Source organism: Mesoplodon densirostris, chromosome X (assembly GCF_025265405.1).
Source record: "Mesoplodon densirostris isolate mMesDen1 chromosome X, mMesDen1 primary haplotype, whole genome shotgun sequence".
Lineage (NCBI taxonomy): Eukaryota > Metazoa > Chordata > Mammalia > Artiodactyla > Ziphiidae > Mesoplodon > Mesoplodon densirostris.
The window spans coordinates 137,179,633-137,204,874 of record NC_082681.1 but is presented as its reverse complement, the minus strand read 5'-3'; the positions used below and the strand labels follow the sequence as shown (position 1 = coordinate 137,204,874).

The following is a 25,242-nucleotide window of genomic DNA, read 5'->3' as shown; positions in this document are numbered from 1 at the left end:
AAACATTTCTTACAGACCTGCTCTTCTGGCAAAAAAAACAAACAAATAAAAAAATACAAAAAAAAACCTTTCACTTTTTGTTACTATAAAAAGTCTTTATATTTCACCTTCCATTTTTCGCTAAGATATAAATTCTAGGTTGACCAGGATTTGTACTGTTTTCTTGCAGCATTTGGAGAAGTTATTCTGTTATCTTCTGTCTCCCATTGTTTCTAAACAGAACTCAGCAGAAATTCTTATCTTTGTTCTCTCATAGGTGCTGTGTCTTTTTTCCGTTGGTTTCTTAAGATTTTCTTGATACCACTTTTTAAAAAGGCATTTGAGGATGATGTGTCTTAGCGTTTGTGTTTGTTGGTACGTGTGTGTCTGTGTATCCTAGGTAGGGTTTTTGAGCTTCCTGGGCCTGTAGGTTTATAATTTACATTAAGTTAGGAAAATGTTTGGCCATAACTTCTTCAAATATTTTTCTTTGGGGGCTTCAGTGTAGATCATTTCCATTGTCTTCCAGTTCATCCAAGTGACTTTTTTCATCTCAGATGCTATATGTTCTACCTTTAAAAATTATGTTTGGTTCTTCCTTTATATCTTCCATTCCTCACTGCATAGTGTTCCTGTTTTCCTTCAAGTCCTCTAGCATATTTATAGTGGCTGTTTTAATGGACTTCTCTGTTAATTTCATCATCGGCCACTTAGGGGACGATTTCTATGACCTGATATTTCTTCTGGTCACAGCGAACACATTTCTGCTTCTCTGCGTGTCTAGTAATTATTGGGTGCTGGATATTGTGAAGGATGGGTTGGTGAGGGTCTGCTTTGGTTGCCTTCTTTAAAGATGGTGAGTTTTGTTTCAACAGGCCATTCCTTTATTGGTGGGTCACCTTGTTTTGAAGCTTTTTCAAGGTGAGTCACCTTTAGTTTTTTCTCTCCGACAACAAAGGCATGACTCTTCTGGGGTCTTTACTGACTTCTCAGTGTTCAGCAAGGAATCTCCACCTTGTCCCGTTGGATTGCGAATGTCTCCCACCCCAAAATACACTCTCAGAATTGTTCGTCTTAGTTTTCAGAAAGCCTAAAAATAGTTGATTTATATATTTGGCCCAGTTTTCTAGGGGCTTATGGTGAGAGATACATCTGAGACTACTTTATCATGACTGGAAGAGTATTTCCCACCAACTATAGTTTTTCAGAAGCTCTAGGGTTGAGAACACTATGTCCCTTTTCTTTCAGAGTGCTGGACAGTCACGAGTATATTGCAGTAAACACTCTTATGTGTATTTGCATTGATTTTGTTTCATTTTGTCTTTACAGATTTGCTTTTACTTTCTTCTTTTTGCATTAAAGTTCTTTTTTATTTGTGAGCACAACTGTAATTGGGTGGATAATAACCACTCTAAAGGAGCATAGGTAGATTTTATGGAAAACATAGTGACAGAAAAATCCCTTGTTATGTTATTTAAATATATATGGGCGTATTTATATAAATATATATAATTTTATATATGTATATTTCATATTAGATTATGAAGATTATTTAAAATTTTTAATTTTAAAATAGTTAAATTTGTAAAGTTATAAAAATTAAAAACAAACTGAAATGTAATAAAAATACACTAAGACTCATATTTTCTACTGCATCACTCATAGCTGTTTTAATGATATTTACTGTTGTTTTGGAAGAAGTGAATATAAGTTCTGAGGCATAAGAATCCATTAAAAATTACATTTTCACTTGTAAGAAATTTCCCTAGGGAAGTTGTGTTTTTTTTGTTTTTTTTTTTTTTGGCTTTTTTTTTCTATTTTTTTTATTAGTTTCTGCTTTATAACAAAGTGAATCAGTCATACATATACATCTGTTCCCACATCCCCTCCCTCATGCATCTCCCTCCCTCCCACCCTCCCCATCCCTCCCCTCCAGGCAGTCACAAAGCACCGAGCTGATCTCCCTGTGCTCTGCGGCTGCTTCCCACTATCTATCTACCCTACGTTTGGTAGTGTATATATGTCCATGCCTCTCTTTCGCTTTGTCACAGCTTACCCTTCCCCCTCCCCATATCCTCAAGTCCATTCTCAAGTAGGTCTGTGTCTTTATTCCCGTTTTACCCCTAGGTTCTTCATGACATTTTTTTTTCTTATATTCCATATATATGTGTTAGCATACGGTAGTTGTCTTTCTCTTTCTGACTTACTTCACTCTGTATGACAGACTCTAGGTCTATCCACCTCATTACAAATAGCTCAGTTTCGTTTCTTTTTATGGCTGAGTAATATTCCATTGTATATATGTGCCACATCTTCTTTATCCATTCATCCAATGATGGACACTTAGGTTGTTTCCAGCTCCGGGCTATTGTGAATAGAGCTGCAATGAACATTTTGGTACATGTCTCTTTTTGAATTATGGTTTTCTCAGGGTATATGCCTAGTAGTGGGATTGCTGGATCATATAGTAGTTCTATTTTTAGTTTTTTAAGGAACCTCCATACTGTTCTCCATAGTGGCTGTACCAATTCACATTCCCACCAGCAGTGCAAGAGTGTTCCCTTTTCTCCACACCCTCTCCAGCATTTATTGTTTCTAGATTTCTTGATGATGGCCATTCTGACTGGTGTGAGATGATATCTCATTGTAGTTTTGATTTGCATTTCTCTAATGATTAATGATGTTGAGCATTCTTTCATGTGTTTGTTGGCAGTCTGTATATCTTCTTTGGAGAAATGCCTATTTAAGTCTTCTGCCCATTTTTGGATTGGGTTGTTTGTTTTTTTGCTATTGAGCTGCATGAGCTGTTTATAAATTTTGGAGATTAATCCTTTGTCAGTTGCTTCATTTGCAAATATTTTCTCCCATTCTGAGGGTTGTCTTTTGGTCTTGTTTATGGTTTCCTTTGCTGTGCAAAAGCTTTGAAGTTTCATTAGGTCCCATGTGTTTATCTTTGTTTTTATTTCCATTTCTCTAGGAGGTGGGTCCAAAAGGATCTTGCTGTGATTTATGTCATAGAGTGTTCTACCTATGTTTTCCTCTAAGAGTTTGATAGTTTCTGGCCTTACATTTAAGTCTTTAATCCATTTTGAGCTTATTTTTGTGTATGGTGTTAGGGAATGATCTAATCTCATACTTTTACATGTCCCTGTCCAGTTTTCCCAGCACCACTTATTGAAGAGGCTGTCCTTTCTCCACTGTACATTCCTGCCTCCTTTATCAAAGATAAGGTGACCATATGTCCGTGGGTTTATCTCTGGGCTTTCTATCCTGTTCCATTGATCTATCTTTCTGTTTTTATGCCAGTATCACACTGTCTTAATTACTGTAGCTTTGTAGTATAGTCTGAAGTCAGGGAGCCTGATTCCTCCAGCTCCTTTTTTCGTTCTCAAGATTGCTTTGGCTATTCGGGGTCTTTTGTTTTTCCAAACAAATTTTGAAATTTTTTGTTCTAGTTCTGTGAAAAATGCCAGTGGTAGTTTGATAGGGATTGCATTGAATCTGTAGATTGCTTTGGGTAGTAGAGTCATTTTCACAATATTGATTCTTCCAATCCAGGAGCATGGTATATCTCTCCATCTGTTTGTATCATCTTTAATTTCTTTCATCAGTGTCTTATAATTTTCTGCATACAGGTCTTTTGTCTCCTTAGGTAGGTTTATTCCTAGATATTTTATTCTTTTTGTTGCAATGGTAAATGGGAGTGTTTCCTTGATTTCACTTTCAGATTTTTCATCATTAGTGTACAGGAATGCCAGAGATTTCTGTACATTAATTTTGTAACCTGCTACTTTACCAAATTCATTGATTAGCTCTAGTAGTTTTTCGGTAGCATCTTTAGGATTCTCTATGTATAGTATCATGTCATCTGCAAACAATGACAGCTTTACTTCTTCTTTTCCGATTTGGATTCCTTTTATTTCCTTTTCTTCTCTGATTGCTGTGGCTAAAACTTCCAAAACTAGGTTGAATAAGAGTGGTGAGAGTGGGCAGCCTTGTCTTGTTCCTGATCTTAGTGGAAATGCTTTCAGTTTCTCACCATTGAGGACAATGTTGGCTGTGGGTTTGTCATATATGGCCTTTATTATGTTGAGGAAAGATCCCTCTATGCCTACTTTCTGCAGGGTTTTTATCATAAATGGGTGTTGAATTTTGTCGAAAGCTTTCTCTGCATCTATTGAGATGATCATATGGTTTTTCTCCTTCAACTTGTTAATACGGTGTATCACATTGATTGATTTGCGTATATTGAAGAATCCTTGCATTCCTGGAATAAACCCCACTTGATCATGGTGTATGATCCTTTTAATGTGCTGTTGGATTCTGTTTGCTAGTATTTTGTTGAGGATTTTTGCATCTATGTTCATCAGTGATATTGGCCTGTAGTTTTCTTTCTTTGTGACATCCTTGTCTGGTTTTGGTATCAAGGTGATGGTGGCCTCGTAGAATGAGTTTGGGAGTGTTCCTTCCTCTGAAATTGTTTGGAAGAGTTTGAGAAGGATGGGTGTTAGCTCTTCTCTAAATGTTTGATAGAATTCGCCTGTGAAGCCATCTGGTCCTGGGCTTTTGTTTGATGGAAGATTTTTAATCACAGTTTCAATTTCAGTGCTTGTGATTGGTCTATTCATATTTTCTATTTCTTCCTGAGTCAGTCTTGGCAGGTTGTGCATTTCTAAGAATTTGTCCATTTCTTCCAGGTTGTCCATTTTATTGGCATAGAGTTGCTTATAGTAATCTCTCATGATCTTTTGTATTTCTGCAGTGTCAGTTGTTACTTCTCCTTTTTCATTTCTAATTCTATTGATTTGAGTCTTCTCCCTTCTTTTCTTGATGAGTCTGGCTAATGGTTTGTCAATTTTGTTTATCTTCTCAAAGAACCAGCTTTTAGTTTGGTTGATCTTTGCTATCGTTTCCTTCATTTCTTTTTCATTTATTTCTGATCTGATCTTTATGATTTCTTTCCTTCTGCTAACTTTGGGATGTTTTTGTTCTTCTTTCTCTAATTGCTTTAGGTGCAGGGTCAGGTTGTTTACTCGAAATGTTTCCTGTTTCTTAAGGTGGGATTGTATTGCTATAAACTTCCCCCTTAGAACTGCTTTTGCTGCATCCCGTAGGTTTTGGGTTGTCGTGTCTCCATTGTCATTTGTTTCTAGGTATTTTTTAATTTCCTCTTTGATTTCTTCAGTGATCACTTCGTTATTGAGTAGTGTATTGTTTAGCCTCCATGTGTTTGTATTTTTTACAGATCTTTTCCTGTAATTGATGTCTAGTCTCATAGCATTGTGGTCGGAAAAGATACTTGATACAATTTCAATTTTCTTAAATTTACCAAGGCTTGATTTGTGACCCAAGATATGATCTATCCTGGAGAATGTTCCATGAGCACTTGAGAAAAATGTGTATTCTGTTGTTTTTGGATGAAATGTCCTATAAATATCAACTAAGTCCATCTTGTTTAATGTATCATTTAAAGCTTGTGTTTCCTTACTTATTTTCATTTTGGACGATCTGTCCATTGGTGAAAGTGGGGTGTTAAAGTCCCCTACTATGATTGTGTTACTGTCGATTTCTCCTTTTATGGCTGTTAGTATTTGCCTTATGTATTGAGGTGCTCCTATGTTGGGTGCATAAATATTTACAATTGTTATATCTTCTTCTTGGATCGATCCCTTGATCATTATGTAGTGTCCTTCTTTGTCTCTTCTAATAGTCTTTATTTTAAAGTCTATTTTGTCTGATATAAGAATTGCTACTCCAGCTTTCTTTTGATTTCCATTTGCATGGAATATCTTTTTCCATCCCCTTACTTTCAATCTGTATGTGTCTTTAGGTCTGAAGTGGGTCTCTTGTAGACAGCATATATATGGGTCTTGTTTTTGTATCCATTCAACCACTCTGTGTCTTTTGGTGGGAGCATTTAGTCCATTTACATTTAAGGTAATTATTGATATGTATGTTCCTATTCCCATTTCCTTAATTGCTTTGGGTTCGTTATTGTAGGTATATTCCTTCTGTTGTGTTTCTTGCCTAGAGAAGTTCCTTTAGCATTTGTTGTAAAGCTGGTTTGGTGGTGCTGAACTCTCTCAGCTTTTGCTTGTCTGTAAAGGTTTTAATTTCTCCATCAAATCTGAATGAGATCCTTGCTGGGTAGAGTAGTCTTGGCTGCAGGTTTCTCTCCTTCATCACTTTAATTATGTCCTGCCACTCCCTTCTGGCTTGTAGAGTTTCTGCTGAGAGATCAGCTGTTAACCTGATGGGGATTCCCTTGTGTGTTATTTGTTGTTTTCCCCTTGCTGCTTTTAATATGATTTCTTTGTGTTTAATTTTTGACAGTTTGATTAATATGTGTCTTGGTGTATTTCTCCTTGGATTTATTCTGTATGGGACTCTCTGTGCCTCCTGGACTTGATTAACTATTTCCTTTCCCATATTGGGGAAGTTTTCAACTATAATCTCTTCAAATATTTTCTCAGTCCCTTTCTTTTTCTCTTCTTCTTCTGGAACCCCTATAATTCGAATGTTGGTGCGTTTAATGTTGTCCCAGAGGTCTCTGAGACTGTCCTCTGTTCTTTTCATTCTTTTTTCTTTATTTTGCTCTGCAGCAGTTATTTCCACTATTTTATCTTCCACCTCACTTATCCTTTCTTCTGCCTCAGTTATTCTGCTATTGATCCCATCTAGAGTATTTTTTATTTCATGTATTGTGTTTTTAATCGATGCTTGATTCATCTTTAGTTCTTCTAGGTCCTTGTTAACTGTTTCTTGCATTTTGTCTATTCTATTTCCAAGATTTTGGATCATCTTTACCATCATTATTCTGAATTCTTTTTCAGGTAGACTGCCTATTACCTCTTCATTTGTTAGGTCTGGTAGGTTTTTATCTTGCTCCTTCACCTGCTGTGTGTTTTTCTGTCTTCTCATTTTGCTTATGTTACTGTGTTTGGGGTCTCCTTTTTGCAGGCTGCAGATTCGTAGTTCCCGTTGTTTTTCGTGTCTGACCCCAGTGGCTAAGGTTGTTTCAGTAGGTTGTGTAGGCTTCCTGGTGGGGGGGACTAATGCCTGTGTTCTGGTGGTTGAGGCTCGATCTTGTCTTTCTGGTGGACAGGTCCACGTCTGGTGGTGTGTTTTGGGGTGCCTATGGCCTTATTATGTTTTTAGGTAGCTTCTCTGCTAATGGGTGGGGTTGTGTTCCTGCCTTGCTAGTTGCTTGGCATAGGGTGACCAGCACTGTAGCTTGCTGGTCGTTGACTGAAGCTGGGTGCTGGTGTTGGGATGGAGATCTCTGGGAGATTTTCGCTGCTTGATATTAAGTGGAGCTGGGAGGTCTCTTGTGGACCCGTGTCCTGAAGTTGGCTCTCCCACTTCAGAGGCACAGCACTGGCTCCTGGCTGCAGCACCAAGAGCCTTTCATCCACCCAGCTCAGAATAACAGGGAGAAAAAGCAGAAAGAAAGAATTAGTAGAAGAAAGAAAGAGAGAGGGAAAGAAAGGAAGAAGGGAAGGAAAGAAGGAAGAAAGAAAGAAAGGAGGGAGGGAGTGAGGAAGGATGGAAAGAAAGAAGGAAAGAAAGGAGGGAGGGAGGGAGCAATGAAAGCAAAAGGAAGAGTGAATGGAAGAAGGGAGGGAGGGAGGGAGGAAGGAAAGAAAGAAAGAAAGACAGGAGGGAGGGAGGGAGGAAGGAAAGAAAGAAAGAAAGACAGGAGGGAGGGAGGGAGGAAGGAAAGAAAAAGAAAGTGGAAAGAAGAAGGGTGGGAGGGAGGGAGGAAAGAAAAAGAAAAAAGGAAAGGAAGAGCGGAGGGAGGGAGGGAGGAAGGGAAGGTAGGAAAAAAAGAAAGAGCAGGTAAAGTAAAATAGAATAAAGTATGAAATATAGTAGCGTTATTAAAATTAGAAAGTAATTATTGAAAAAAAAAAACGGACCGATAGAACCCTGGGACATATGGTGGAAGCAAAGCTATACAGAGAGAATCTTACACAGAAGATTACACATACACATTCACAAAAAGAGAGCAGGGGGAAAAATCAAAAATCTTGCTCTCCAAGCCCACCTCCTCAATTTGGGATAATTCGTTGTAAAAAGAGGAAAAGGGCAAGAAGTCTGAAATCTTGCTCTCTAAGTCCACCTCCTTACTTTGGAATAATTCGTTGTAAAAAGAGGAAAAGGGGGGAAAGTCTTAAATCTTGTCCTCAAAGTCCACTTCCTCAATTTGGGATGATTCGCTGTCCATTCATGCACTCCACAGACGCAGGGCACATCAAATGGACCGTGGAGCTTTAATCCGCTGCCTCCGAGGCTGCACAGAGAGATTTCCCTGACTCTGCTCTCACAGCTCCCGGGTCTCAGCCTTGGACCTGGCCCCGCCTCTGTGCGTAGGTCGCCGGAGGGCGTCCGTTCTTCGCTCAGACAGGACGGGTTTAAAGGAGCCGCTGATTCGGGGGCTCTGGCTCACTCATGCAGAGGGGAGGGAGGGGCGCGCAGTGTGGGGCGGGCCTGCGGCGGCAGAGGCCGGCGTGACGTTGCAGCAGCCCGTGGCGCTCCGTGCGCTTTCCCGGGAAAGCCGTCCCCGGGTCTCGGGACCCCGGCAGTGGCGGGGTGCACAGGTCCCCCGGAAGGCGGGGCGGACAGTGACCCGCGCTCGCACACAGGCCCCGCGGCTGCGGCGGCGGCAGGCGGCGGCAGGCGGCGTCGGCGGCGGCGGGCCGCGGCGGCGGCGGCGGCGGCGGCGGCGGCGGGCGGCGGCGGGCGGTGGGCGGCGGCGGCGGGCCGCGGCGGCGGCGGGCGGCGGCGGGCGGTGGGCGGCGGCGGCGGGCCGCGGCGGCGGCGGGCGGCGGCGGGCGGTGGGCGGCGGCGGCGGCGGCGGCGGCCCACGCCCGTCTCCGAGGTCCATGCCTTACCCGCGGCTCGCGCCTGTCTGCGGCGCTTCCCTAAGCAGCCCTTTTAATGCCCTCTCCTCGCACACCAGGAAACAAAAGTGAAAGTGAAAAAAGACTCTTGCCTCTTCAGCACCTCCAGACCCTTTCCCCGGACTCCCTCCGGGCTAGCCGTGGTGCACTAACCCCTTCAGGCTCTCTTCCTGCCGCCAGCCCCAGTCCTCTCCCTGCGCTCCGACTGAAAGCCGATACCCAAGCCTCAGCTCCCAGCCCCGCCCGCCACGGCGGCCGAGCAGACAAGCCTCTCGGGCTGGTGTGTGCCTGAGGGCACCGGTCCTCTGTGCCAGAATCTCTCCGCTTTGCCCTCCACACCCCTGTTGCTGTGCTCTCCTCCGCTACTCCGAAGCTTTCCCCCTCCGCCACCTGCAGTCTCCGCCCGCCAAGGGGCTTGCAGTGTGTAGAAACCTTCCGTCCTTCACGGCTCCCTCCCACTGGTGCAGGTCCCGTCCCTATCCTATTGTCTCTGTTTATTCTTTTTTTCTTTTGCCCTACCCAGGTATGTGGGGAGTTTCTTGCCTTTTAGGGGGTCTGAGGTCTTCTGTCAGCGTTCAGTAGGTGTTCTGTAGGAGTTGTTCCACGTGTAGATGAATTTCTGATGTATCTGTGGGGAGGAAGGTGATCTCCGCGTCTTACTCTTCCGCCATCTTCCTCCGGGGCCGGGAAGTTGTTTTTTAAGGAATAAATTATCCTTATAGTTTGGGAGACCATAATGCCAGAAACCAGGATATTCATAGGGTTTGGTCTTACTTGTCAAACTAAGGTTTTTGATCCTGATAACTGATCACAGTGCTTGCAGTTTATAAACAGTCATTTCTGCGAAATCCTCTAAATGAGGGGTCACAGATAACAGCTAAAGAAATGTCTGATGGACCTTTATAGCTCTGAGTTGTTGGTCCTATGTGATTGCTTCATGAAGCAAGTCACTGATAAAACACGTGGAATTCTTTGGTCTGCAAACTCTGACCTCCGTCCCCACTGACAGCATCATATGAAGATGTATGCATTTTGGGTGGTTTTCCAAGAAGATGAGAATTCCTCTGGCACTCTGTATAAGAACATAAATATCATTGTGTAATGATCAGGTCTCCTACTTTATGAAAATATATATTCCAGTATATATACTTGTATATAAGTTTATATATTTTTATATATTACATCTCATATATGCATGGTATATATTACATTTAGAAATATATTACATTAAAATTTATATATTTTTAATATATCACATTAAAATTTCTTTTTTTTTTAAGATTTTCTGATGTGGACCACTTTTAAAGTCTTTATTGAATTTGTTACAATACTTCTTCTGTTTTATGTTTTGTTTTTTTGGCCCCGAGGCATGTGGCATCTCAGCTCCCCAACCAGGGATCGAACCCGCACCCCCTACATTGGAAGGCGAAGTCTTAACCACGGGACAGCCAGGGAAGTCCCTACATTAAAATTTCTATTGCAACTTGCAAAGCATTCCGAAATCTCAGTCTGTAGAGCAGACACTGAGCCAACTCTCTAAGCCTGAATTGGTTTTCAGTGAAAACAACCTTCTTTGACCTACATGGTTAAGAAAGGTACATTTCACATCAACGCGGACGGCAGAAGTGATCTGCTTTTCTGACTTTCTTCCCCCATTGTTGGGAGGGTGAGCTGGTGAGCTCACTAAGGTCCTACAGATTCGGGGCCTCTGCCTGCTTCAGGCAACCACGTCTCCATGTGGAACTCAACTTCCCAAGGGGTAAGTGGGTAGGACAAAGTTTAAGCGTTGTGTGCCTCTCCCCAGACTCTTACCCTATAGACATTTCAGATCCAGACCCACCAGTTAAGAACCTAAGGATGGAGCCAGAAAGAAAAAGATTGACCTGGGACCTCCATGGAAACATTTCCGAAATAATGTGCTTCATCAATTCAAAAGTTTTCACTAAGGTAAACCGTCTTCTCTGCACTTAGCATCACAGAGACATGGGTTCTAATCCTGGGCTCAGCTGTGGAATGTGGGGTCCTTTACGGGCACTGCGGCTTGGGGCTCCTGATCTGTAAGACATCCAGAATGGTCCTTTACGGGCACTGCGGCTTGGGGCTCCTGATCTGTAAGACATCCAGAATGGTACCCACCGGAGAGGGTTGGTGTGGAAATGGGCTGAGATACTGCAGGTAGAGAGCTGAGCCCAGTTGAAAGTGAGACCTCGGGAAACACTGTCCCCCTCCACCATCCCCTGCCCCCCACTCAAATCCCCTCCTGTATCAGAGGGTTCGGAGGGCGTGAGAACTGTGACACATCTCACGGGCAGGCCGTAGTGAGAATTCCAACCGTTGAGTGTTTCATGAGAAGGACGCACCTGTCAGTGTCCTTGGGAAGAACCTTGGTTCCCTCAAATTACTCCCAAATGAGTACCATCCAAATCACACCCCATGTTAGTCTGCTTGGGCTGCTGCCATAACACAGCACCACACACGGGGCGGCTTAAACAACAGACATGTATCTCTCCCAGTCCTGGAGGCTGGAGTCTGAGATCCAGGTGTGGGCAGGGCTGGTCCCTCCCGAGGCCTCTCTCCTGGGCATGTAGACGGCCTCTCCTCCCTGTGTCCTCACGTGGTCGTCCCTCTGTGTGTGTCTGGGTCCTGATCTCCTCTTCTTATAAGGACACCAGTCCTATGGGATCATGGACCCACCCTAATGACCTCATTGTACTTTCATCCCCTCTTTAAAGACCCCAAACTCCAAATACATTTCCATTAAGGGTTTGGATTTCAATACATGAGGGGTTTTTTTTGGGGGGGGGGGTTAGGGCACAATCCAGTTCATGACAAACCCCTATGGAATTTTAATGGAGCTTGGCCAGTTGACCCTAAACTCTATCTGCAAGAACAAATGTTGCAGGAGAACCAAGAATTTTTTTTTAATTAATTAATTTATTTACTTTTGGCTGCATTGGGTCTTTGTTGCTGCACACGGGCTTTCTCTAGTTGCGGCAAGTGGGGGCTACTCTTCGTTACGGTGCATGGGCTTCTCATTGTGGTGGCTTCTCTTCTTGCGGAGCACGGGCCCTAGGCACACGGGCTTCAGTAGTTGTGGCACGTGGGCTCAGTAGTTGTGGCGCACGGGCTTAGTTGCTCGCGGCATGTGGGATCTTCCCAGACCAGGGCTCGAACCCGTGTCCCCTGAATTGGCAGGCGGATTCTTAACCACTGCGCCACCAGGGAAGCCCAGAACCAAGAAATTTTGATAAGGAAGGCTAGCGATTAAGAACTTGCCTTCCCAAGTATCAAAATGTATTAAGAAGCTACCATCGTCCAAAGAGAGGTATTGGCTTGAGAGGGGTGGTGTGGATTAAAGGAACACAACAATCCAAAAACAGAAACAGGCATTTGGGGGAATTTTCTAAATCATTAAGAAAATAGTTCCGATCAGTGGAGAAATGACCGTCTATAGAAGAAACGGTACTTGCCCAGTTTCCAGAGGGACTAAAATTGAGGACTTCCCTGGTGGTCCAGTGGGTAAAGCTCCGTGCTTTCAGTGCCGGCGGCCCGGGTTTGATCCCTGATCAGGGAACTAGATCCCATGTGCCGCAACTAAAGATCCCTCACACCACAACGAAGATCCCACGTGCCTCAGCTAAGACCCGGCGCAGCCAGAATAAATAAATAAATAGGACTAAAATTAAGTTGGATGATTCCTTCACACACGACATCAATAGAAATCAAATATATTAAATACATATTTAAATGTATGTATATTAAATATATTAAATATCTAGCTATTTTTCTACGGCTGAAGTAGAAGCCAATATAGCGGACAATTTCAAAACATGGGACCCTCTTGAGATTCCCTCGTATGCTGTATCTTCATCCTTGGGTGGTGGTGACCACAGTTTGCTCCCTTGAGGACAAGGCCTGCTCAATTCTCAAGGCTTCTTTTTGCTTCTCAAATTTTCCTGCCTCTTTTCCTGTTTTTTTCAAATCAAAGCAATACCTGCACAGAGTTTAAAGAGGAAAATAGTCGTATGGGGTTCGTTATGACAAAATAGCAACTTTTCAGTGAGACATCACTTTTTCCCTTTTTACACCTGATGCTGTTGTTCTAGACCACTGCATCTCTCTATAACACACATTCTTGATTCATTCAGTTTAGCCAAAATGTGTTGATTTTTCTCCTAAGTGACCCCCAACTCACCTCCCCAGCAGTTGCCATCCTCAGCTCACACTCTCTCCTCTCTTGACAAATATTCAGTTTATTATAACCATATAAACACTGTTCACACCTGAGCCATGTGGTTAATGGGGATTTTTCTTTCCTTTCTTGCACAAATGTTTGTTTCTCCTAAATTTAATAATTTCCGTTTCCTTAAGGTTTTATCTGTTTGCCCAGTTTGTCCATCACTACTTTACCATCACATTCTTGGCCAAATGGCTAAATATCATCTCAAAATATCAAGGCATTCTGCCAACTCTGTCTTAGAACCTTCTAGGATGTTTTTTCCTTTTGGTGAGTGATTTCTTCATTTTCATCTCCCTCTCTCTCTCTCTGCATGAATACCGAGACTCCGGCTTTGGATGTTGAGGAAAACGAAAGAAAACCTATAGTTTTCTTTCTTTCTTTCTTTCTTTCTTTCTTTCTTTCTTTCTTTCTTTCTTTCTTTCTTTTTTTAATCTAAAGTCTCAGTGTCTTATTAGTTCTCCCCTAATTATGAATAGATTGTTCTGTCTTTCTCAGGCACGGAAAAGCACGTATTGCAGTATTCCTGACTTGTCATGCCAAGCTACAAACTACAGCATCAAGGTGACCAAAGGTCAGCCATTCTCCACGTGGATTCAGTATCCTAGTCAAGGTGAGGGGAAGATGCTCTTTCAGGGTTTCCTTTGCTTTCAATCATCCGTTAGTGCTCTGAGTACCAAAATAATGGCTTTTACCTTGGATGGGTATCCAGGGACATAGCTTCGTGGAAAAAAGACCATCTCGGAGGGTCTCCTGCAATTTCATGCACGGCACCTGCCTGAATGAACAGAGCTGTAGAAACATAGAGCAGTTTTGTTGTTGTTGTTGTGTTTTTGCTTTTTTGTTTTGTTTTGTATTTTTAGTTTGAGAACAGAGTTTTATCATTTTCCTTATGCCAAGCAAACAAATTGTCTGATCCCATATACAGTTTGGACAAAGAGAACACCAGTAGCAAGTCTGAACACTTCTTGTGCTCTTGTCAGGAAGTTGTAATATCACAAAACTGTGCTCTTCTGAGAATGGGAAAACGAGGAAGATAAACTCTGGCTCCAAATTGTTGGAAATGCAGTTTACGTTGTTGGATTTTTCTTTTCCCCTTTCACTAAAAAAAAAAAAAAATGTCTTTCGTGACCCTAGCTGATCCAGGTTTCATCCAAAATATGTTACTTCTTAAAAATAGGGTTCTGATGGCAACGGACTTTAGCTGAGGAGTAGACAAAGAGAAAGATAGTAAGGGAAAGATAGTTCCTAAAAGACTGTTGGGCGTTTCTTAGGCTTAGGGTTAGGTGGGCAGGGTTGGGGGCAGGAGGGGTCCGGTGAGGGTATATAGGGTCATGGTGGGGCGGGCTATGGGCGGGGAGCCTTGCAGGGACGGGAGTTGTTACCATTGCAGAAACGGTAAGCGCTACATGGATGTCTCTATTATTTCTTTCTTTTTTTTTTTTTTTTTGCGGTACGCGGGCCTCTCACTGTTGTGGCCTCTCCCGTTGCGGAGCACAGGCTCCGGACACGCAGGCTCAGCGGCCATGGCTCACGGGCCCAGCCGCTCCGCGGCATGTGGGATCTTCCCGGACCGGGGCACGAACCCGTGTCCCCTGCATCGGCAGGCGGACTCTCAACCACTGCGCCACCTGAGAAGCCCCTCTGTTATTTCTTAGAACCGCGTGAGAATTCATAAGGATCGCTAAAAAGGGACTCACTTAAAAAATTTTTTTTTAAATTTTATTGACGTATAGTTGATTTACAACGTTGTGTTAATTTCTGCTGTCCAGCAAAGTGACTCAGTTATACATAAATTTTCTTTTTCATATTCTTTTCCATGATGGTTTATCCCAGGAGATTGAATATAGTTCCCTGGGCTCTACAGTAGGACCTTGGTGTTTATCCGGGACTCAGTTTTTTTTTTTTTTTTTTTTTTTTTTTCCCCTCTTCTTTGCAAGCCCAGAAGGGAATCCCAGGGCGGCTGCAGAAAACCTGACCTGCTGGGTTCACGACGTGGATTTCCTGACGTGCAGCTGGGCGGTGGGCCGGGAGGCCCCGGGGGACGTGCAGTACAATCTGTACCTGGAGAACCTGGAGTAGGTGTGACCTGGGGCTCGCCGGGGCTCCCCCGGGCTGGAGCGGGGGCTCCAGGGCCGGTCATGACGCAGCCCCACCCCTCACAGCTCCTATGAGAAGTGGCCGTGCTCGCAGTACACAGCAGATGAGCAAGGGACGAACGTCCAGTGCCGTTTTCACAACATCTCTGTGTTGTCCAAGGATCAAACGCGTTTCCTGGTGAACGGCACCAGCAGGGGCTCCAAAATCCCCTGCTCTGAAACGAGCGATAGATTAGCCAAAATCGGTGAGTAAGGCGATGTGACACCTTCTTCGTGTGCCGCACTTGGCTGGGAGAGGCTGCGTGCTGTCCTGCAACCGAATACCCCAGGCTGGGGGCTTAGATTACACACTTCTCTCCCACAGTCCTGGGGGCTGGGAGTCGGAGCTCGCGGCGTGGGCACGTCAGTTCCTGGCGAGGCCCTCTTCCTGGCTTGCGGGTGGCTCCACGTTTGCTGTGTCCTCACACAGTGGAGAGCGAGCTCTGGTGCCTCTTCCCCCCGCTTCTTTCTTATTCTTATTTCTTACTGGGGTAGAGTTGTTTTACAATGTTGTGTTAGTTTCTGCTGTACCGCGAAGCAGAGTTCCCTGTGCTGTACGGCGGGCTCTCATTCGGTATCTATGTTACACACCTTAGTGTACGTATGTCCATCCCAATCTCCCAATTCATCCCACACCCCCTTGCTCTGATTATAAGGGTACTGATCCCATCGTGGGGGCCTCACCTTCAGGACCTCATCTAGCCCCGAGTATGTCCCCAAGGCCCTGCCTCCGAAGCCGTCCCACTGGGCGTCAGGGCTTCCGCACGTGAATCTGGGGAGTCACAGACACCTAGCTCACAGCAGCTGCTCTGTGTTCCCTGGACCTAAGGAAGCATCTCCAGAACGCACCTAGCAGGCGGCTCTGTACCCCCCATCCACCGAGGACAGCCCCCCGTGAGGCTGGGGGTCTCACACGGGTCGCCCCTCTCCAGGCCCTGTGTTCAAAAATAGCTCAAAAATAGTTGTTCTTTTTGTTTGAATCTATCGACTGCAGGTTTTCAGAACACCAAACCCCTCTTAGCAAAGCTCTGTCAATACTTTTTACATTAAATTAGACCCCCCCTGCCCCCCACATTAGGACAGCTTCAAACCCCATGAAACCTGGCCCCTCGCCACCCTGGCTGGTCCACGTGTAGCCGGGAAGCATATGAGCAGAGAGGTGGGTGCAAAAGGGGAGACGATGGGGGCCTCCGGTTCAGAAGCCTGGATGGGGCTCCCGCCTTTGTCTGTGGTGTCCCCCCGGCCCGGAGCCAACCTCACTCTGATGCCGCGTCCCTCACACACCAAGCGCCCCTGGGAGAGTGCAGCCCTACACGTGTAGCCCTGCCCGCGACTCCGCACCTGTGCTCCCGCTCCAGCCCTGCTGTCCACGTGGGGTGTCCACAGCCTGGTTCCCAGCAGGGGTGGTGGGGTGATGCCAGCCCCTGTGGTAGTGGGAGTGGAGGTGGCCGGAGGTTTGAGTGCACATCAGTGGGGGGACCCGGGACTGGGGACCACCCCATGGTGAGCCTGGGTTTCCTGCCAGGGGTCCAGGTGGGATGCTGAGCAGACACCATTGGGGTCCTGGTGGGGGGGTCAGACCTGTAGACCTAGACGAGGTCCCTCAGGAAACTGATGGAGCTGGAATCAGGGATTTAGAGCACCCCAGGGAGGGCAAAGGGCGGAGCCCTGGGACAGCCCACAGAGGGGGGCCTGAGGGTCCTGGAGGAGCTGGGTCCCACGCTGGGGCAGGGGGGCAGGTGAGAAGAAAGCAGGGGATGGGACCCGGTCAGAGTCCAAGTCTGGGGCAGAAGATTCCGGGTGAACTTTTGGGAGTGGAATTGGCGGCCAAGGTCATGGGGGTAGGACTGGCCCCGGGCAGCTCGGGGAGGGGGCCAGGCTGCCCTGGAGGTGGGGTCTGAGCAGAGCCCATTGGTCCAGTGGGCAGGAGGGAGGGAGCTTGCAGCTGGACCGCGCTTTGCTCCCCCTGCTGGAGAAGCGTAGCCCCAGGAACTTGAATCGCCGAGAGGGAAAAGAACAGGGCTGCTCTGAGGGGTGTCCCTGCACAGACGAGAAGAAAGCTTTGCGAGGGCCTCCGAGTGGGTGAGGGGTCCCCCCGGGCCAGTGTCTGAGAGCTGGTCCGCAGGCTCAGTGACCCTAACCATCCCAACAGTTTTCTCTCCCTGTCTCTGTCTCTTGATACTTTTTAACCTTGGAATGACATTTTCCTCTCTTTTCCCCCACCCTGAGTTTGTAGGAGGCCTGTTTTAAAGGTATCTCCGGGGGGCGGGGGGATTCTTTTTTGATGTGCTTTACTCATAAAAGTGGTTTTTTCTCCCCTAGAGGTATTAGCTGCTCCCAACATCACTAGCAGGTGGTGTAACCAAAGCTACTTGTTCATGCAGTGGGAAGTGAGGAGTCACCTTAATGATGACTTCAAGTATGAACTGCAGATACAGAAGGTAAACGGCTTCCTGGGTGGGCATCACTTATACTCTTACACCCCCCTGGACTCTGGGGCTTTGGGGGTAGGTGAAACATTCAAAAAAAAAAAAAAAAGAGGAACTGTAAAATAAATGAGCTTTAGCAAAACTCTAAGTGTTTGGCCGTTTGAATGACATCGCTGACGTTGGAAAGGAAGTCAGGATATGGAAGGAAATGCTTGCATATGTTCCGTCAGGTTTGGGGTAGAGGAGGGATGTTTACCTGTCAACACTCAGAAGATACACAACCCTACAGAAAAAGAGCAAAAGGTTGAAACAGCCACTTGGCGAAACTCTCTCTGACCGTATGTCACAGAGCCTGCAATGCCCCTGCGAGAAATGAAACCAGTAGCCCCCAAAGATGGGACCTAAGTGTTTGTAGCACCTACGTATATAATGGTCCCTAAACAGGACGCGACCCTAGGGAAAGGATGAACAAAATATAGCCACACAGTGGAATCCTATCCGCCAAGAACTGGAGGGTCCCGTGTGTATGTTTAAAAGTGTTATGAAAGAAACGATTTACATAGGAAAATTCAGGATGCTCTGTAGCGACAGATCTGAGGGCTGGGTCAGGGGTGCAGGGAGGAGGGCATGGAGGAGAAGCTGGAGGGAATTTGGGGGTGATGGACACGTTTCCTGTATTGTGCCGGTTTCGTGCACACGTTTGCCAAAGTCAGCAGATTATATGCTCTGCTGGTGTGCTTTGCTGTATGCAAATCATACCTGAATAAAGCTACTATTAAAAAAATATGCTGGAGATCACCGGTATTCTATACTCAACGGCTGACATAGTTAGTGACTATGTTTATTTTTCTGTGCGTGTTACATTTATTTATACTTTATACTCAACTTTTTCATAAGCCTAAGACTGCTCAAAAAAATGGAGTCAATAGATTAAAAAAAAAGGACCAGCTATTTTTGAGCTAGGTGGTATTTTGTACTTAATTGTCTACTTGTAATTATTTATTGTTTATTTATTTCTGTATTTATTTATACTCAAAAACTGCTTGTACTCATTTTTTCTTTTTTTTATTTTATTGAAGTATAGTTGATTTACTCTGTTGTGTTAATTTCTGCTATACAGCAAAGTGATTCAGTTATACCCATATACACATTCTTTTTCATATTATTTTCCATGATGGTTTATCACGGGATATTGAATATAGTTCCCTGTGCTACACAGTAGGACCTTGCTGTTTACTCAGTTTTTCTATAAACCCAAAACTATTCAAACAAATCTATTAGTTAAAAAAAGACGGAGCACTTTGAGTCAATCAGTATTTTATACTCAATTATTTACTTACATTTATTACATTTATTTATTATCTATGTTCAATTACTGCTTATACTCAATTTTTCCACAACCTTAAAACTACTCAAAAAATCTATTAATTTAAAAGACCAAATATTTTTGCACTAATCAGCATTTTATACTCAATTATTTACTTATATTTATCTTCTATGTGCATTTACCTGTTTGTGTATATTTATTATTTATATTCATGTTCTGATTATCTCATACTCAACTCTTCTATAAACCTAAAACTGCTCAAAAAACTAGTCCATAAACTAAAAGAAAATGAGTATTTTTGAGCTCATTGGTATTTTTATACTCAATTATTTACTTATATTTATTCATTATGTCAATGTATTTATATACTTATTACTTATACTCAATTACTGCTTATATTCAAGTTTTCTATAAACCCAAAACCACTCAAATAAAGTCAAATCTATTGATTAAAAAGACCAAATATTTTTGAGGTAGTTGGTATTTTATACTCTACGATTTACTTACATTTACTATTGTTCTCTACTGATGTATATATTATATTTATTACTTAGGCTCAACTAGCGTATGATCAATTTTTCTGTTAACCAAAACGACTCAAAAAAATCAAGTCTATCAATTTTATTTTTTTAATAAAAGACCAGGTACTTAAAAGATTTTTTTAAAAATTGAAACATAGTTGATTTACAATGTTGTGTTAGTTTCAGGTCACAGCAAAGTGATTCAGTTATATACACATATTAACTGTATATATATATATATATATATATATATATATATATATATTCCAGATTCTTTTCCATTATAAGTTGTTACAAGATAGTGAGTAGAGTTCCCTGTGTTCTACAGTAGGTCCTTGTTATTTATCTATTTTATATATATAGTAGTGTGTGTCCATTAATCCCAAACTCCTAATTTATCCCTCCCCCTGGTACTTTTTAGTTCATCGATATGTTATACTCAGTTACCTCTATTTATTATTTTTGTGTAAAGAAGTATTATTCTATTTATGATTTCTACTCAGTGACTGATTATTTTATCCTCGATTTTTCTGTAAACCTGAAGATGCTCTGACAAATGAGGGCCCTTCTTGGGGATGGGGTCAGGCACCCATGCTCTGCTTTTCTCTTACAGGGTATGGAGCTCGCCTACAAACAGGAGGTGGGTGTCGCCCCGCCCCCGCCCCAATCTGACATCCCAAGTGCAGGTTCCTTATGTCTGTTACTGTCCAGTGACTCTGAGATGAAGCTCCCCAGTCCATAGACCAGATGCCATCACCTGCCTGGTGCTGCCCTAAAGGTCCACCCCCCGGCCCCCAAATCCCTCAGGATGCGGTGGGAGTGTCACCATGCCCTAATTCACTAACTAACCGCCTCTAACGTGCAGAGGCAGCTGCCTCCATACCGTAACTACCGGCCACAGACCCCATGACCCCGTCTCTCCTTTGTCTCTCTGTCTCTGTCTCTGCCTCTTCCTCCCATCTCTGCCTCTGCCTCTTCCTCCCATCTCTGCCTCTGTCTTCCCGGGGCTTCTCCTCTGTGTCTGGGTCTCTCCTCTTCTGTGTCTTAGAAGGACCCTCTCACCGGATGTAGGGCCACCCTCCTCCAGGAGGACCTCATCTCAGACCCTTCCCTGCATCATGTCTGCAAAGACCCTTTGTCCTTGTGAGATCCCATTCACGGGTACCAGCTGTTAGAATATGAACTTATCTATTGTTTTAGGGGAGACGATTCAAATCAACACTAGATATTGTGTGTGTGTACGTACAGAGGACCACACATTGTGGGCAACAGAACTTCATTCTCCCCCAGTCCTGGGGACCAGACGTCTGAGTGAGATAGAAGTGTCCCAGGGCTGAGTTCCCTCTGGAGGCTCCAGAGAGGGTCCTTCCGACCTCTTCCAGCTTCTCTGGGCTTGTGGCCGCGTCCCTCCCGTCTCTGCCTTTTCCTCCCATCTCTGCCTCTGTCTTCCCAGGGCTTCTCCTCTGTGTCTGTGTCTCTCCTCTTCTGTCTTTTAGAAGGACCCTGTCATTGGATGTAGGGCTACCCTCATTGAGGAGGACCGCTGCATCACATCTGCAAAGACCCTGTTTCCAAATAAGTTCCCAGGTTCTGGGGGGACGAATCTTCTTGGGGGGACCCCACTGAATGTTCTACGGGCTCCATTCACTGCCTGACACCTGAGATGCCACCACTCTTCTTGACCTCACCGGCGGTGGCCACCACGGATGCTGACCTTCTAGTGATTAGAAAGAATATTTTTGTTTGGATGCCAAGAGCCTGGGCTGAGACGCAAAGGGAGCTTGAGGTTCCAGGCCCCTCTGAGCACCAGGCACCTTCCTGTCTCCCAAGGGGGGCTGGCCGGGCTCTCTCTTGGGCGGCTGTCTTAGTTCCCTGGGGCAGCCGTAAAAACGACCCTAGACTGGGTGACTGAGAACCACAGACATTCACCCTCCCCCAGTTCTGCAGACCAGAAGCCTGAGGTCAAGGTGTCCCAGGGCCGCGCTCCCTCCAGAGGCTCCAGGGGAGGGTACTTCCTGCCTCTTCCAGCTTCTGGCGGCTCCAGGCATCCCCGGGCTTGTGGCCGTATCCCTTCCATATCCACAAGGCGTCTCCTTGTGTGTATGCGTGTGTCTGTCTCCGAGTTTCCCCTCTTTATAAGGACACCAGTCATAGTGGCTAGGGGTCCACTGTACCCTATCCGACCTCCTCTTAACTCATCACATTTGCATCAACCCTATTTCCAAATAAAGTCGCCTTCTGAGACGCTGAGTGTTAGGACCCCAACACGTGAATGTGGGGAGGACCCACTCAACCCCGTGAAGGCCCCGTTCTTCCGCCACGGACCAGGAATGGACTTTCCCCTCTACTTTCTTTTAAACTGCAGACCTATAAAGCCTTCTTGGAGCTGAACAATCCTGGGACCTACACGGTGCAAGTAAGGGCCAGGGATGCCACCTTCTCCCATTACAAACCTTGGGGCCCATGGAGTGTCCCCCAACACTTCGGTGAGTGGGAGGGTCCCTCCTGTCTCTTCCAGCTTCTGGGGGCTCCAGACGTCCCTGGGCTTGTGACCGCCTCCCTCCCGTCTCTGATGGACTCTGTGTCCAAGCTGTTCCATGGAGCTGCTTTGGGCGCGCGGAGACGGCTATCGCCAACACTCTGAGTTACAAGACAAACCTTTTAATGCAGTTAAAAAAAATCGAAATTGAGGCGAAAAATCCATGATGTTTAATCCATATATTAAATTCAAGAACTAAGGCAGCGCGCACCCAGGACGCAGCGCGGCAGGGAGGGAGGGAGGTGGGGAACAGACCAACCTCGGCCGGCCCCTCCCAATAGGCGAGGCTGACACCCCGTTCCCCCCGCCCGCGACCCGAATTGATCCGAGGGGTCGGGGCTACCAGCCCCCAACTCCAAGTGTCGGTCGGTGGTCGGGGAGTATCGGGATTCTGGCGACTTGGGAGGGATTCCCGCGGGGCCCGGCCCGGTGCGCAGGTGGCCGCTGTCCCCAGGTGGACGGCGCTCCTGGACGCGCCCCCCGCCCCCAGTGCCGGCCACCTCCTCCCCGAGCCCCCGGGGAGGTGCCGACCCCGGCCCTCCCGGGACCTGCCCGACGCGTCCCGCCCCTCTTCCCTAGTGTGTGAGGAGGGCGCGCGCCTCCCCGTCTGGCTGACGTCTTTGCTGATCGCGCTGGGGACGCTGCTGGCTATGGGGCTCGTGCTCCGGTTTTGCAGGTGAGCCCGCGGGCCCCTGGTTTGCGCGGTCGTTTTCTGGAGCGCGATCCACAGGCCACGCAGCCCGCGCTGCCCACTCTCCGCTGCCCCCGCCCAGCGCGCCCGCCGGTCGCAGGCCACCGCCTCTCGTCGCCCCAGTGGTCTTTTCCCAACCAGACCCTGGTTTCTGCCATCTGGTCCCTGTCGCCCGCGGAACCCAAGGAGTCGGGTCCCCCGTGCAGCACCCTGCGGGCCCCTCCCTCCCCAGCACCTGTGCGGGGTCTGCAGTCAGACTGCCCTGCTGGTCCCCACATGCCCGCGCTGTTCGCTCCCTCACACCTCATCCCGACGCGCCCCCCTCCACCCGCCCCCGCAGGACGGGGCTCCGGGACCCCTCCCCAGCCCGGCAGGCAGCAGGTGCGCGGCAGCGTCAACCAGGCCGGTTGCGGTCCCTTCCACTGGGACCTGCGCGCTGAGCCGAAAGGGTGTGCCCGGCACAGGCCCCGCCCAGACCTGCGCCCCCACCCCCCGCCCCGCCTCACCCCCCAGCCCCGAGCGCCGGCTCCCGCCTCGTCTGTCTGCTGGCTTCACGCCCACCCCACCCAGCCGCTTCAGGCTGAGCCGCCCCGCCCAGGGGCTTGGTTTGGGAGCGGATGGGCTACCGCCCCAGGGAGGGGACCACCGGCTCCGCGCGGAGGCTGTGGGGAGGGGGAGGTTGCCATGGTGATAGGATGGGGTCTCGGGAGAGGCGACGTGGTGGGTGCGGTGCAGCCGACCGAGCAGATGCAGCTCTGCTAGGGCTCCGCTTTCGCATTCCCGCACGTCTCCTGCAGGGACCCCTCCCAAAGGAGGCTGGAGTCCTGCTCCATCGGGGCCTCGCTGGGGTCCTCTAGTGGACGCCGCGTCTCCCCTGCGCTGGTGGGTGCGGGTTTCAGAACCGGTGTCTCTCTCTCTCCTCCGAGGTTCTCGGTGATGCAGAAGCTGTTCCCTCCCATCCCTCACATCAAAGACCATATCAATGGCAAACTTCAGAACGGAAGGACGGTACGTGGTGGCTCCCGCGGGGGGACACATCTGGGGCCAGGTGCCCGTAGCCCCGCCCAGGGAGCAGGGCACTGCTGGCCCTGGAGGGTGGCCTGGGACGCGATGGGCAGGGGAGGAGCCGGCTCCAGTCCTGTGACACGGGCGGTCACCCCGAGGTGCGGGTCCGGGAGCCCCTGGGGAGCCTCCCGCGAGGTGTGTTGTGTGCTGGCCAGCCCCCGTGGCTTTCCAGGGTGCACTTGCCCCCCCTGTGGCTCTGCCACTCACCTCGCCTCCCTCACCCCGCAGATGACCTGGGACCCCGACCAAGACAGCCAGGAGGAGTGTCCAGTGGTCGAGGTGCACGTTCCGGGGGAAACATGAAGCTGATGCAGAGGCCCGGTTTTCCGCCAGGCAGAGGGCGCACAGCCTGGTCATGGCGGGTCGTGGACGTTTCAAGCGGGGTCAGGGATGCGCAAGCCTGGTGCAATTGACACGGGGTCGCCTCCAGGAAGAAAGGACAAAACACGGGTTGGGCTCATGTCTCGAATACAGGGCTGTTTTCCTCATCCGTGGCCCCCGGAAGTGGGGGTCACCCCCCAACGCCGCTGAGACCCACTTTCCAGCCTCCTGGACTTGGCTGGTGCTCACATGTCCACTGCGTTTGCTCCTTCCCAAGTCCGTTAAGGGGCCCTGCCTGCCTGGTTTCTCTGTCTTTAACTGAACTTTGTTTTCTTGCTGCATTTCCCCTTTGTAAGCCCCTTAATTCATTTGCGTGACCACGCGGGGCCGGGGGGCAGTGTCTACATCCCTCCCCTGGATACGTGTGCGACCCCAGGGAAGGCACACGGGAGACAGGCATCAAGGAGGCAGGAAAGGGGGTGTCAGGGCAGCGTGGCCTGTGGGCCTTGGGGGCCCGCAGGTGCCGAGGAGCGGCCCTGCGTCCAGACATGGTCGTGGTGGGCAGTGAAGACACCCACGGAAAAGGACGCCCACATGCACAGCCTGGCCCACGGGAACCCGAGTCTCCAAGAGGCAAGGCTTCCCTGGAGGACCTCTAATTTCGTTCCCTTGTTTACACACTTAACATGTCAAGTTCTTTAGGGAAGAATTCACCCCAAATGTCAGATGCACACTTGCTAAGCTTTGCGGAAGGCACCCCTGCCGAGTCTGCAGGATGGCGCACGGTCGATGGCCCGAAATGCACACGGGTGGAACCGTGTCCCAGTTCTGACCCCGGCAGTCAGCACAGGTCTGGGTAGAGAGACGACGTCCCCTTCCAAGTGACTCCACCCCAAGGGCTGGGGCCCAGGCGGGTCAGAAGCCCAGGCGGCTCCTCGGGACTCCTCTGTGGGACCCACGTGGGTGTGTGGTGGCTGGTCCTGTCCTGTTCCTCACCCAGCACCAGCAAGGTAACCTTGGGGAAAGCCAGCTCCAGCTTGTCTTCTCTGACCGACCTCACCCTGGGCTGGAAATGGAAGCTCTGCTTTCTGA

General features: G+C 47.4%; 1 protein-coding gene across 1 annotated transcript in view; it reads left to right on the top strand.

Annotated features, from left to right (window-relative positions):
* The window catches only part of IL3RA (interleukin 3 receptor subunit alpha), a 29,233-nt gene extending 5,101 nt beyond the window's left edge, over nt 1–24,132 (top strand). Inside the window, exons 2-11 of the mRNA XM_060088059.1 lie at nt 10,687–10,829; nt 13,618–13,732; nt 15,065–15,197; nt 15,285–15,463; nt 17,580–17,698; nt 20,148–20,174; nt 21,900–22,020; nt 22,653–22,749; nt 23,691–23,772; nt 24,058–24,132. Coding sequence (XP_059944042.1) covers nt 10,687–10,829; nt 13,618–13,732; nt 15,065–15,197; nt 15,285–15,463; nt 17,580–17,698; nt 20,148–20,174; nt 21,900–22,020; nt 22,653–22,749; nt 23,691–23,772; nt 24,058–24,132 — 1,091 coding nt within the window. The remainder of the gene's footprint in view (nt 1–10,686; nt 10,830–13,617; nt 13,733–15,064; nt 15,198–15,284; nt 15,464–17,579; nt 17,699–20,147; nt 20,175–21,899; nt 22,021–22,652; nt 22,750–23,690; nt 23,773–24,057) is intronic.
* Nucleotides 24,133–25,242: the final 1,110 nt, after the last annotated feature.